General features: G+C 44.8%; 2 protein-coding genes across 2 annotated transcripts; both read right to left on the bottom strand.

Moving 5' to 3' along the window:
* Positions 1-404: 404 nt before the first annotated feature.
* On the bottom strand, positions 405-11,520 carry cenpt (centromere protein T). Its single transcript, XM_079756786.1, has 16 exons — positions 11,350-11,520; positions 10,529-10,661; positions 8,244-8,354; positions 7,976-8,104; positions 7,699-7,831; positions 6,402-6,492; positions 5,923-6,050; positions 5,730-5,790; positions 5,423-5,568; positions 4,354-5,193; positions 4,126-4,256; positions 3,141-3,300; positions 2,958-3,060; positions 1,970-2,110; positions 1,211-1,315; positions 405-646 (listed from the first exon to the last, which is right to left on the bottom strand). Exons 1-16 carry the CDS (start codon positions 11,433-11,435, stop codon positions 520-522), a joined length of 2,625 nt encoding a protein of 874 aa, XP_079612912.1. The 5' UTR covers positions 11,436-11,520; the 3' UTR covers positions 405-519.
* Positions 11,521-11,904: 384 nt separating this feature from the next.
* Positions 11,905-13,306, bottom strand: LOC307089871 (cytochrome c oxidase subunit NDUFA4-like). The gene is made up of 4 exons (XM_079756342.1): positions 13,163-13,306; positions 12,718-12,806; positions 12,223-12,283; positions 11,905-12,001 (listed from the first exon to the last, which is right to left on the bottom strand). Exons 1-4 carry the CDS (start codon positions 13,211-13,213, stop codon positions 11,945-11,947), a joined length of 258 nt encoding a protein of 85 aa, XP_079612468.1. The 5' UTR covers positions 13,214-13,306; the 3' UTR covers positions 11,905-11,944.
* Positions 13,307-14,142: the final 836 nt, after the last annotated feature.

Genomic DNA, 14,142 nt, shown 5'->3' with positions numbered 1-14,142 from the left:
CTCCATTTGTTACAAATGGAGGGAAAGCTACAACCCCACCACACACACACACACTCAGCATGTAATGCTTTGGGTGTCTTAAGGAAGCCATATATGAATGCAATGAATTATTATTCAACATGACTCTTTTTGTTGTAGAGATTGAGGGTTCTCTGTGCAGTTCACAGCATTAGTTCAAAGTTAATCTCATGCATATTTAAGCAATTGCTATGGTAACATAAACATCCCTAAAGGAATCCATGTTGAACTTGAATCACATGGAATATAACCCTGTGCATCGGGAAAACATTGGATATACTCAGTTCTAATAATAAACATCAAATGTAATTTACAAACTAATCTTTATTTAAAAATTTAATAATTTTAAAAATTTTAATTTTTATTTAAAAAAGAAATATTGCACATATAAAACTATGCTACAAAGAAAAGGACAAACAATAATAGAAACACCAAACAATATTCTTTCTCCTAATGTAATCGTCATTTTCTTTGAAATCATCCGGTACTCAGAAATAATAGTTATTTTGGTTTAGGGATGACGATATTTCCGCTGGTTGCTATGGGGATGAGCATCCTTCTGTATTCCATGGGAAGATATTTCTCAATGAGGACTTCCACAGGAACCTTGTCAGTAACATAGCCCTGTCTGGAAACACACACACACACACACAGACACACACACGATTTTTAGTTGGTTGCAAAACACAAAACCTTTTACATCATTTTCACAGATATATGTTTTTCAACATATTTTCAAATTTGGTAGAATCTGTCCCGCCTTTGCCGGACTTGCTTGTGGGTTCATTGTGGTTGGGAACTCTGTACTGCCACCTTGTGTGCAAGTGTATGTGGTGGAAGTATAAATGCAGTCAGCTCGGCTAAGATCCACATGGTGTCTCGGACGTGGATCTTTGAAAAAAACAGGTTGAATGCCGAACTAAGAAAAATAAAGAGGCTGAGTACAAGCAGCAGTTCACACGAGCGCTGCAGGGACAGCTAGCTGTAAGGTACCGAGGGTGGGAGGGAGTACTGGAGAACCACGGTTTAGACGACAGTACAGTAAGACCCTCTCTCCTTTACGTTTCTCTATCTGCTAAAGACTCCCATGGACCCTCTCTCCTTTACGTTTCTCTATCTGCTAAAGACTCCCATGGACCCTCTCTCCTTTACGTTTCTCTATCTGCTGACGGACAACAGACCGACCACAGACCTCCTCAGCAGCAGTTCCACGTCTGCGACTTCGATGGTCTTCCTCTTTGCGTGATGCGCGTACGTCTCCAAATCCAACGCCATCCGCTCAAAGTAGGCTTCCACTCTGGAAAACACACACGAGTGAGTGAGATGTATCAGTGTGTGTGTGTGTGTGTGTGTGTGTGTGTGTGTGTGTGTGTGTGTGTGTGTGTGTGTGTGTGTGTGTGTGTGTGTGTGTGTGTGTGTATGTACACACACACACACACACACACACACACAAACAGATCATTCCAAGATGTCGGGGACGATGGAGAAACCGAAGCAAAATTCAAGAAAAAAGAAAAGAAAACACAGATCACTAAGTCACTCCTTTAAGACCAATCATCAAGGAGGGAGTGGTCCCGAGGGAATGCCCACTTTCAGAGGAGGATAACTTCAGGGCTGGAGATCAGGTGATGCTGGACCCACAATGTTGGTCCAGTAAATTATAAAAACAAGATAATTTACTGGACCCACGTTGTTTTACTGGACCCACGTTGTTTTACTGGACCCACGTTGTTTTACTGGACCCACGTTGTTTTACTGGACCCACATTGTTTTACTGGACCCACGTTGTTTTACTGGACCCACGTTGTTTTACTGGACCCACATTGTCTTACTGGACCCACTTTGTTTTACTGGACCCACGTTGTTTTACAGGACCCACGTTGTTTTACTGGAGATGTTTTGATAATAAAACCCAGGTTCTTAAGGTTAGGTCGAGGTTATGGTGACTCACATGTTGTCCAGGACGGGATACACATCGGCCGCGACCCTGGTCTTGGCAAAGTGCTTGAAGGTGCTCATCAGGTAGCTCTTGGGGAGGTGGCTGGCTCCCGCTCGCTTAGCCCTCACCTTTCTGGGCTTGGCCGGAGCCTTCCTGTGGACATCCATGTGATAGGGCTCCTTAACTGGTTCCACGCACGCCTCCCATTAACTCGTTCAATATACCGTATTTCCCGCACTATAACGCGCACCGGATTATAAGGCGCACCTTCAATGAATTACCTATTTTAGAACTTTTTTCATAAATAGGGCGCACCGGATTATAAGGCGCATAGCAAAGAAGATACTGTGAGTGTGATACTGTGAGATACTGGGACTGTGAGTAAGCGCAGTAAAATGCTGTGTGCACTGACTACGATAGCCGTAATGCTGCAAGCAGTGTGGCTTTATCGTAGTCGTAGTGAAAAATTGTATTATTATTATTAAATTGTTTTTATTGTTTTTTCATACTGAAACATTTTGACAGAGCGCCGTTTACAACCAGTATGGATCAACCAATTAACCAATTGATCCATATATAAGGCGCTCTGGATTATAAGGCGCACTGTCGCTTTGAGAAAATTACCGGCTTTTAAGTGCGCCTTATAGTGCGGAAAATACGGCACAATCCTTAGCTTACAGGCCCTGACAAGGCAAACCTGTGCTGTTACAGAAGACGATTCAAGTTGAAGTGTGTGCAAAAACAACAGACTAAAGTAATTTGCTGTAATTAACGTGAATTGCCACACCGCGTTCGTCTCCATTATCATGTGTTGGAGGCCATGGATGCCTTATGAAAAGGCAGACAAGATGGGACCTCAGCACGGGCTGAGAGTTTCAACGGTATGTTGAACCAACGTCTACTGGGGACCTTCTTTAGGATAAGGTGATGCGGCAGCAAACTGGCAAACAAATGCGTGTAATTATTCATTCCTTGATAGTGACTAGGCAGGTTAACTCACCGAGTGTCCGGAAGACCTTGTTGAGGAGTCGTACTGCCTTCCCCCGGAGGAGGATCAAAAATCCTCTTCATTCGGACAAAGGCGGGAGTCTTCATAGACAGTACTACATGGAGGGAACAAAGTAGCCATTTAGCAGACACTTTTCCCCCGTAGCGACTTGCATATATACACACATTTGTTTACCTCCACTTTGCTCTCCCTCGAGTTCCTCCTGGTCCTCCTCCTCCTGCCCCTCTTCCGCCTGCACCTCCTCCTCCCCCTGGATCCCCTCATCACCCTGCTCATCCTCCTCCTCCTCCTCCTCCCACTGGACCCCCTCATCACCCTGCTCATCCTCCTCCTCCTCCTCCCCATGGCCCTCCTCTTCACCCTGCTCATCCTCCTCCTCCACCTCCCCCTGGATCCCCTCTTCACCCTGCTCATCCTCCTCCTCCTCCTCCCACTGGATCCCCTCTTCACCCTGCTCATCCTCCTCCTCCTCCTCCTCCCCATGGACCTCCTCATCACCTTGTTCCACCTGCTGCTCCTCGTCACTTTGCTCCACTTCCTCCACCGCCTTCTCCTCCTCCTGCCACTCTTCCGCCTGCACCTCCTCCTCCCCATGGACCTCCTCATCACCTTGTTCCACCTGCTGCTCCTCATCACTTTGCTCCACTTCCTCCACCGCCTTCTCCTCCTCCTGCCACTCTTCCGCCTGCACCTCCTCCTCCCCCTGGACCTCCTCATCGCCCCGCTCCTCCTCCTCTTCCCCTTGGACCTCCTTATCACCCTCCTCCTTCTCCACCACCGCCTTCTCCTCCTCCTCCTCTTGCAACTCTTCCGCCTGCACCCCCTCCCCCCCCTGCCCAGCCTCCTCCTCCTCCTCCCCCTGCACCCCCTGTCCAGCCTCCTCCTCCTCCTCCCCCTGCACCCCCTGCCCAGCCTCTTTCTCCTTCACCCCCTCCCCCCCCTGCCCAGCCTCCTCCTCCTCCCCCCCCTGCCCAGCCTGCTCCTCCTCCCCCCCCTGCCCAGCCTGCTCCTCCTCCCCCCCCTGCCCAGCCTGCTCCTCCTCCCCCCCCTGCCCAGCCTCCTCCTCCTCCAACCCCTGCACCCCCTCCCCCCCCAGCCCAGCCTGCTCCTCCTTCTCCCCCCCCTGCCCAGCCTGCTCCTCCTCCCCCCCCTGCCCAGCCTCCTCCTCCTCCAACTCCTGCACCCCCTCCACCTGGGCCTGGCCTGCAGAGGAACGGAGGCTCTCATGGTCAACCACATTGGTCGGTCCAATTCGAGTAAGATCATTTTCTTCCATCATCTTGCTGGGATCTGAATGGAGGTACAGAGTCATGGGTCATTATACGCTACACGTGTTCACAATGCCCACTACACCAGCACTACAGTTAACCTCTGTGTCGATCCTCACCTCTGGCCCCAATGCTCTTGTAGCCCCTCTCTCTCTGGGCAGAGCGATGCTCCGTGAGTAGATGGCCTTCAGAACGATGTTCTCTTGGAAGATGGCCTTCAGAACGATGTTCTCTTGGAAGATGGCCTTCAGAACGATGTTCTCTTGGAAGATGGCCTTCAGAACGATGTTCTCTTGGAAGATGGCCTTCAGAACGATGTTCTCTTGGAAGATGGCCTTCAGAACGATGTTCTCTTGGAAGATGGCCTTCAGAACGATGTTCTCTTGGTAGATGGCCTTCAGAACGATGTTCTCTTGGTAGATGGCCTTCAGAACGATGTTCTCTTGGTAGATGGCCTTCAGAACGAGGCCTGCTACTGCTGCCGTCCACGCCAGGTTGTCCTGAGGCAGTCTGATACCCAGGAACCTCTTCCTCACTCTGGGTCTCCATAGCCACCTCTTCCTCACTCTGGGTCTCCATAGCAATGCTTTTTCCCTTCTCCTCTTCCTCCACGTTAGTCTCCGCACCCTCCTCCTCCTCCCCAGTCTCCATAGTGACCGGCTCAGCCTCAGTGGTGGGGTAGGTGATACGGTCATCCTCTTCAGCAGAGGGGTGGCCTTGAGAAGGGCGAGGGTCTTCGGTAGAGGGAAGGTCTTTGGTTGCTGTGCGGTCTTCGGTCGATGGGTGCTCTTCGTTCGGGGGCTGGCCTTCTCTTTCTGCTCCCTGTTCCGTGCCCCCCAGTGGTTGGAGGGTGTCATACAGCTTGGTACGTTGGTGAATATTGTCAGTGGTGATGTCGGGAAGGTCACTAATTTCACGAGTAAAGGAATCCGTCAGGTGGGGCCTGTCCTCACTCTCTGCTGGGGGCCAGAAACAAGATGATTAACCAACGAACCCAGATGCTGTCCTAGCTAATTCCTAGACCCAGCTTACCCTGCAAGACCCAACTAACTCCCCAAGACCCAACTAACTCCCCAAGACCCAACTAATTCCCCAAGACCCAACTTACTCCCCAAGACCAAACAAACTTCGCCATACCCAGCCGACCCCCCAGACCCCCCCTGCTTTCCCCCAAACTGTCTCACTCACCGTGACCCCCGGCCAACTGTCTCTGTTGAACAGCAGCAATGAAATCCTCAGCACTGAATTTGGTTAGTCTTTGTGTCTTCCTCCTCAGCCCAGCCCTTCGAGGGGAGGCCTCCGCTGGCGATGTGTTTAAACTCAATGAAGCAGATCTGGAAATGTAATTCACATGCAGGTATAAAGTGACAACCCAGGTCAAGTGGATCCACAGATCAGATCACATTTGCATACCTTGGTTCAGAAGTTCACAACATGATTAATAATGTGTTTTGCAATTATGTTTTGCATTAATAATGGGGCCTCAGTTTCTTACCCCAATGAGGTAGAGAGAGACAAGAGTTCAAGTCCTGATTCCTCAGCCTGAAGTTCTGCATCTTGAAAAAAAGAAAATAACAATAACGTGAGCTGACCTTGATCTGGTTCAGTGAGCTCACCTTGATCTGGTTCAGTGAACTCACCTTGACCTTGCACAGGTAGCTAACCTTGACTTTGCTCAGGTAACTTACCTTGACCGGTTTCCATGTTCTTCTCAAAAGCCATGACATTGAAGCTTTGTCGCTGCCTCGTTCTCCTCAGTACCCTTACCGTACTGTCGATGCCAGCCAGGGTTACATCTTGCAGATCCAGATCAATACTGGAAGGGAGGACAGTGGAGTATTAATGGGGTTCATTGGGACAGTACCTATGTTGAGAGATTGCCTGTCCTGCATATATTGAATAATACGTATATATGTGGGAGGGGGTGTATGCTAGCCCTACCTAGAAGTTAATTACTAATGGGCTATTAGGGCTGTGGTTTGCTCCGGGTTAGCACTGTACAGAATGACTTAAACTCGTCTGGGTTAGGATTGTCTGCAACCTTAAAAAGGGATCATGTGAACTGACTGAAACGGTGGGGAAGTGCCCCATTCTAAACAATGAACCACATTACAGAGTAATAGGTCCCTACCAGAGAATAGGACAGAGGTGTCGGCAGGTCACCTACCTAGCATTATTCCTGGCAACACTGACATCCGCTGGGCGATCGCTCCCCTCAGCTTCAGTCCTTACGTGGATCCCCGGGGTCACCACTGCCGCTACACACACACACACCCATACCCATTAACACACACACAAGTTAAGTACACACCTCGACAGCACACAAGCACACACACACTAGGGATGGGCCGATGGTCGATTCTATCAACTATCAACGATCGATGGATTCCGTCGTCGATCGCCTCAAGTTGCCGATGAAAAGGCGTTTTTTTTTTGTGATTTTTTTTTTTGTGTCTGGTGGCTAATTTTACAGCATAAAAAGCCCCGCAAATTGTAATTGTAGTTAGCGTGACTGTAGCACTGACCTGACGTATTATCTCACTGTTACGAGAGGAGAGGAATGGAGAGGGGAGGGGCTCGAAACCTACCGGTCTGAGAAATAGTCTGCCAATTTGGCAGACTAATTTGGCAGACAGGTTGGTAAGCGACGTCAACGTCTTTGGCACTGCCAAAGACGTTACCGGACATGCTGGGGTTGATAAGTTACCGGGACATGGAATTCTATTCCGATCAGAGAATTGTATTCCGATTGAGGCGTATATATGATAATTTTTTATTACGATTGAGCTGTTCTTCCACTTCTAATCGGATCAGATGTGGCGGAGCTATTGCGTGTGTGTGTGTGCATGAACGTCCTCTCGCTCTGGCGTCAAAGGAAATCAATGAGAGCATCTGAAAACTATGCCGGTAAGAAACTAAAACTGTGATTCTGAAGAAAGTATAGAAGCCATCGAAATTTCATTAGATATTAATGAAGAGACAAGTGTGTAGATGTGTTCATGGGTTCGAACGAAGGTAAACGGTTGAAAAATGAATTGGTTACGATGTGTTGAATTGTCAGAGGTTGACCAGACTGCTTCAATGAAACCAACCCTAAAGAAGTAGAAAGGAGTAGTTGCATCCGGCGTTACATTAAACAGTGATATTGACGACCCCCTTGATAATCGTTTTTAAGAAAAAATGAGAAAATAAACGGCAATTTCACAATGTCATAAATCAGCTTAAAAAAAGTGAATGAGTGGAGCACCCCCCCCCCAGTTTTCACTATTGAGACACACCGACTGTGTCATCATGACAGCACCGACGTATCCAAACTTAAATCAGCGGAGGCTCACGCTGGTCCAAGGGGAAGACCATCCAAAAATAAAACGGCAATTTTATAATGCGATAAATCAGCTTGTAGACGATCGCCCAACCTTAACACAGACACACACACACACACACACACCCACACCCACACACACCAGTGCTTATGATTTTCTGAAGAAGGCGTCTGGGTGTGACGTCATCGTCGTCCAGGAGTGATGTCATGGGCCCAGGCCGGCGTAAGCCTGACAGGCGTCTGCTCTCCAGGACCAGAGCAGATCCGGAGGCACTCTGAGGACGGAAGGACAAGTAGAGGTGGTAGTACAGGGGGTGGGTCACAGGGGGGTGGGTGGGTGGGTCACAGGGGGGTGGGTGGATGGAGGGTTTACACGTTGGTGGATGGATGGATTTTAAAAATGAGCCTAGTCACTCTACCTTACGGAGCTTCTGTTTCAGATGCATCTTCAGGGCTTCCTGCGGGGTCTGAACGGTGAAAGAAGGCCTCTTCCTTGAGCTGACACGTCTCACAATATCACCCTGGGTCTCCAACCCCCCCTGGGATACCTGTAGCATCAGGGTGTCAGACCTGATATGTTAGAACATATTGTACCATGTGGCCAATAGCAAGGGGTTCTCTACCGTCACGTTTCCAACATGGATGTTGGTTGGTGATAAGCAAGATAAGCCATGTGCCACTGCCTACCCTGTGGGGTTCTTTCAGATGCATGTCCGGAGAGTGGCTGGTGCTGGGAAGGCTTCTCCTGGTCCGGAGGCTCCGTCGTGTAGTAGTGCCTTGTACCTCAGCCGGGGGTTCCTGAGTGATGAACAATTGCTTATTTTAGTTTACTTCTCGACAGGAGAGGATTTGACTTACTAGAGAGCATGATCATGGGAAGACACAGGCAATGGTTTACCAAACCTCTCCAATGAGTCCATGTGGTGTACATTATGCTTATAGGGGAAACTTCAACATTGTTTACAAAAGCATCAAAGGGTTAAACATTAACAAAGAAATCGTTCCTATGGTCTGCAACTATTCAGGTGGACGGGATATACAGGTGCATCACAATTAATTAGAATATTGTGGAAAGGTTCATTAATTTCTATAATTCAATTCACATGAAACTCATGTAATATCGATTCATTACACCCAAAGTGAAATATGTCACGCCTTTATTTGTATTAATCTTGATGATTATGGCTTATAGCTCATTAATCCCAAAATTTGGTATCTGTATGTTGTGAAAAAGTCAAACATTGTAGACTCAATTAGGGGTCACAGTCTAATCAGCAAATTGCCTCAAAAAGTCAAAATACCTGCAAAAGTTTCCTGAGCCTTTAAATGGTCTCTCAGTCTTGTTCAGTAGGCTTCACGGGGAAGACTGCTGACTTGACAGTTGTGCAGAAGACAGTCATTGACACCCTCCACAAGGAGGCTAAGACTCAAAAGGTCATGGCTGGCTGTTCACAGAGAGCCTTATCAAACCATATTATAGAAAGTTGATTGAAAGGAGAAAGCGTGGTAGAAAAATGGTGCACAAACAACAGGGATAGCCACTGCCCTTAGAAGATTGTCAAGCAAAGGCCATTTAAAAATGTGTGGGACTTTCATAAGGAGTCGACTAAGGCCGTCCCCTGAAAGTCGATGATTCGAATCATCAGTCGGGAAACCCTGCAGTCTTCCTTTATTTATTTATTTATTTATTTTCGTCAGTGAGTGGTGTGCATTAACAAAACTAAAAATAGAAAACATTAAAATGCACAGGAATAATATTTATATGGATAACAATTATAATTATATATTTAAAAGGACTGATGCGGCACGACGTGTGCTGAAATGGATACAAATTGAAACCAGAACGGTTGGTGCACGGACGGTGGTGGTTTTACTATAGCAAATGTTAACATAGCCTATAACCATGTCTCAGAAGACGTCAAAAGTGTGGCGACATTTATAAATAGGCCTACATATAAACAAACAATACAATAAATATGACTGACTCCGAAGAGACAGCTGGGGCCTTGCCGAAAGGAGAGAGAGTGAGAGAGAAGGTTAGGAGCGTTACTTTGTGTATTTTCAAAGAGTTTTTATTTGATCTCAGTAAAAGACCCAACCTTTAGTGTAGACGTGTCAGGCCATATGCATGAATCGACACATTTATTGTGACTTTTTATCATTCTTCCGCTGCAATCAGATCGTGAACACAGGGCTCATATAGTGGATTATCCACTAGCCTATACATGAGCCCCGTGTTCATTATCGGACCGCATTATGGGCAGGAGCCTAATTAAAACCCGACAGGAATAAGTTGGCTACAATTCCGACGAGTTTGATTGACAGAAAACTGTTCAGGTGAGAACGTAATGAGCGCAACGCGGAAGCATATATAAACGTCCTATAGCCTACCAAAACAGAGTGTTAATAGAAAAAAAACTAATTTTTTGAACCTCCAAAAGACCTGCCCCGCACGGCCGCCGAATAGTCGTATCTCTGGACTGAAAAGGCAGATCTGATTCGACTCAGAAAATTTCGACTGAGGCAGGAGTCCGTGCATCAAGAGCCCCCACGCCAGACGGATCCAGGACATGGGCTACTACAACTGTCGCATTCCTCGTCTCAAGCCACTCCTAAACCGGAGACTACCTCATAAGCGCCATTTGTAAATCAAGGTCCAAGAGTCTGGAGGAAGAATGGAAAGGCACAGAATCCAAGTTTCTTGAAGTCCAATGTGAGGTTCCCACAGTCAGTGGTGATTTGGAGAGTCATGTCAGCTTCTGGTGTTGGCCCACTGTGTTTTATTATCAAGTCCAACGTCAACACAGCCGTCTAACAGGACGTTTTAGAGCACTTCATGCTTCCTTCTGCTGACTTTAAGCTTTAAGGGGATGCTGATTTCATTTTCCAGCAGGACGTGGCACCTGCCCACACTTCCAAAAGTACCAATACCTGGTGTATATACCTGGTGCAATAGTGTAAAATGTGCCTACCATTTGGAGCCTGATCAGACGCTTGCCTTGGGTCTTGTGCCTCAGGCTACGTCGCACCATACCGCCTTCAGCCTCCACATCGCCTGGGCCAGCCTCGGCCGTCACATCCCTCTGGGCTACTGTGCGCCAAGATCTGCTCCAACGGACGGACCAAACGTTGCCAATATTGCAGTGCAAACAAAGATTGGGGGTGGACCCAAAATGCGTTATGCTTCATATAAGACCAATACATACTCTCACACAAGACCAATACATACACTAATGTAGACCAACTCTCATACAAGACCAACACATACTCCAATGTAGACCAATACATACTCTCATACAAGACCAATAAATACTATGATGTAGACCAATACATACTATAATGTAGACCAATACATACTCTAATGTAGACCAATACATACTCTCATACAAGACCAACACATACTCCAATTTAGACCAATGCATACTCTCATATAAGTCCAATAAGCACTCGAATGTAGACCAATACATACTCTCATACAAGACCAATACATACTCTCATATAAGACCCGTACCTACTCTAATGTAGACCAATACAAACTCTCATATGAGACCAATACATACTATGTACGTGTACTCATTGTGCTAATAACTGCTACTATTGTAGCGTGTTGTTCATAAGTAGTTCTTGATTATGGGGCTAGTCGTAGCCACCGGGGCTGCTCGTTACTTTACAGAGTAGACTAGCACCCTATACCTCGATACTGTGTCTAATAAAGTTAAGTAAGGTGTACAGTAGTGTACATTTATGTAAGTAAGTAGTTAATTCAGTAAAGTAATGTAAAATGAAGTGTTACCGGGTAACAGGGGACCGCGGAGGCTCTGTGGAGATAATACTACGCAGCAGGACACGAGGAGACACGTTAGTCAGGGTAGGATCCATCGTGTTGTAACCAAGGGTGTACTATAATATTAATATATAATGGTATAATACTAATATATAACATTAGAAGCTCCTGGTCAACTTATTGTTGATAGCTTTGATTGTTATGACGGAAGTTACGCCTTCCCGCGTCAAACTTAAGTGCATTCTCGCGATAGCACCGACGGGTATTGGATATGTAGTTTGTAAGTGGCTCTCGCGATAGGACAATCTGGGATATGTAGTTTATTCGTGATGCACGACAGCCAGCTGTGGGATATGTAGTTCATTTCTGACCTTCTGCATGTACGAATGACCAGTCTATCTTTAGAATTAGCCTATGGATTGACAATGTCCTACTCATGACAATGTCATTAACATGTTCTCTAATAATATATAATAGAAAAGACAAGTCAATCATCATCTGGGAAAGATCCCACCATGCACACAACATGAGAGTCATTTATTGAAATTGTTTCAATTAGTTTAAGTGCTTTTTTATTTAGAAGTTTTTTTAGTCGCAGAAATGTTTAGAAGTCAGGTCTGTCCTTCTTCAAAGTAGAGTAATCCATATTCACTGTAAACATCTGTGAAGGACAATCGATATCATGGTAAATATCATCTATTGCATAAACATAAAGGATATTAATGTGTAATGAATATATTTTAAGCATATGAATAATTATAGAATTATATGCTGAATATATATGAAATCAAATAATACATGATTCGTAGCATGAAATAGAACAATATGATCGGATAAATATATTAAATGTCAGATATGATGAAATATGAAGTAAATGTTCACCTTGTACTGATGTTTGGGGTCCAGGTTGTTCCAGGGTTCTGGGTTGTTCTTGTGGTCCCATCTGAATGTGAAGGTAGATGAGTAATAATTAACAACCAAAATACACAGGGTCCGTCTTCATTTTGAAACATTTTAAAATGTTTCTCAAAATTATCCCCCCCTCTGTTTTTTTCACAAATCGCACCCTGTGTATATATATGTATATATATAATACATAGGCTAATACATATATATATTATGAGTTCTATTTATTACTACTAATATACCATGATCATTTATATATATATATATATATATATATATATATATAAAACATGACCCTACATGAGCATTACACACACACGCACTCACACGCATTCACACGAACACGTAGGCTACACTGCACACACACACACACACACACACACACACACACACACACACACACACACACACACACACACACACACACACACACACACACACACACACATATTCTTGCCGTTTGACACTTACGAGACGTCAGGGTTTTTCAGGGCTAGGCGGGCCAGGTACATCGCGCTCATGGTCGCCCCTCCACCGATGAAGATGAACAGAGGAATGAGCTAGAGAGGCAGGATCAGACCGTACTGAATAGCACACCAAGTTGTATGGTATTCTGATTAGGCGTGTAACAAAAGTGTTAAGTTATTCAAGATCCATATATCCCTTGCTGTCTGTTCATAAAATCATGTAAAGGTCAACTTGAACACATGTTTTAAAAATAACATCAATTAATTCACCTGTTCAGCAATATAATTATAGGCTATGCAACTGCATTGTACAATACATTTCATATTCATATTGAATGAATCGTCAAGGTCTAATTGCAGTCGTCAAGTGTCCTGGCACGTTCACTGCGGAAGGAGAGTCACGATTCAATGTCATCTGTGATTCGCCCAATAAAAGGACTCAAACTTACAGCGGGATGACTTTTAAGCTGCTTGGCCACGACGCCGAGCACAGACGACATAGCGATTGTCAATCCGTTTACCAATACACTTGCTTGCGGTGGTTAGAATTGTTCTCCAACCGGGTGGGTCTTCAGAAGAACCGTCTGCTCTGTTCCGCAGTCTATATCAGAATGCACGTCTCACACGGCACCCGACAGAACCCAGTCTAATCAGACACGTTATAGTCCACCACGGCACGTCATGTCATAAAGGCGAACCATGAACCTAAACGACGATGCACAAGTAGGCCTACATCCCTTTTGTTGAGAACATTTATGGAACAGAACCTGCAGAATAGATTCAGCCAGATGTGTACGTGCGCATTATTTCATTAATATTTGACTTGTGCAAGACATGAAAAACTCCCAGAACTCAGAATTCCAAATTACTGATACATCTGCTACAATATTATGCCTGCTACTACTACTTATAATTGTACTCTTTATATTACAATTAATATTATACTAATGATGCTACTACTAATAATATTAATATATTAATAGTAATATTATAATACTAATACTATTATACTAATATTACTGTTATTACTATTTTTTTAATACCAATATGATACTATCGTGAATCGCTATGGTCTGAATTAATGCTAAATGAGCAGAGAGTACCACCTGGTGGCAAGCCAAGGTACATGGAAACTCTTTTAAGCATGACAATGGAGTACATTCTAGTCTGCACTTGTCTTTTCACTTGTATTACTATTCAAGCAAAATAAAAACAGGCTCCCTCTGTCATACAAATGAACAAGATTAAAATTCAAAATTGTGTACAAACCCTATTGGATTAACAGTTACAAATACAAATATTATATATATATATATATATATATATATATATATATATATATATATATATATATATATATATATATATATATATATATATATATATATCATTTATTTATTTATTTATTTTTCTTTCAGTTGTTTGTTGT

Source organism: Pollachius pollachius (assembly GCF_949987615.1).
Source record: "Pollachius pollachius genome assembly, chromosome: 19".
NCBI lineage: Eukaryota > Metazoa > Chordata > Actinopteri > Gadiformes > Gadidae > Pollachius > Pollachius pollachius.
The sequence above is the reverse complement of the archived record's forward strand: the minus strand, read 5'-3'. Positions and strand labels throughout refer to the sequence as shown.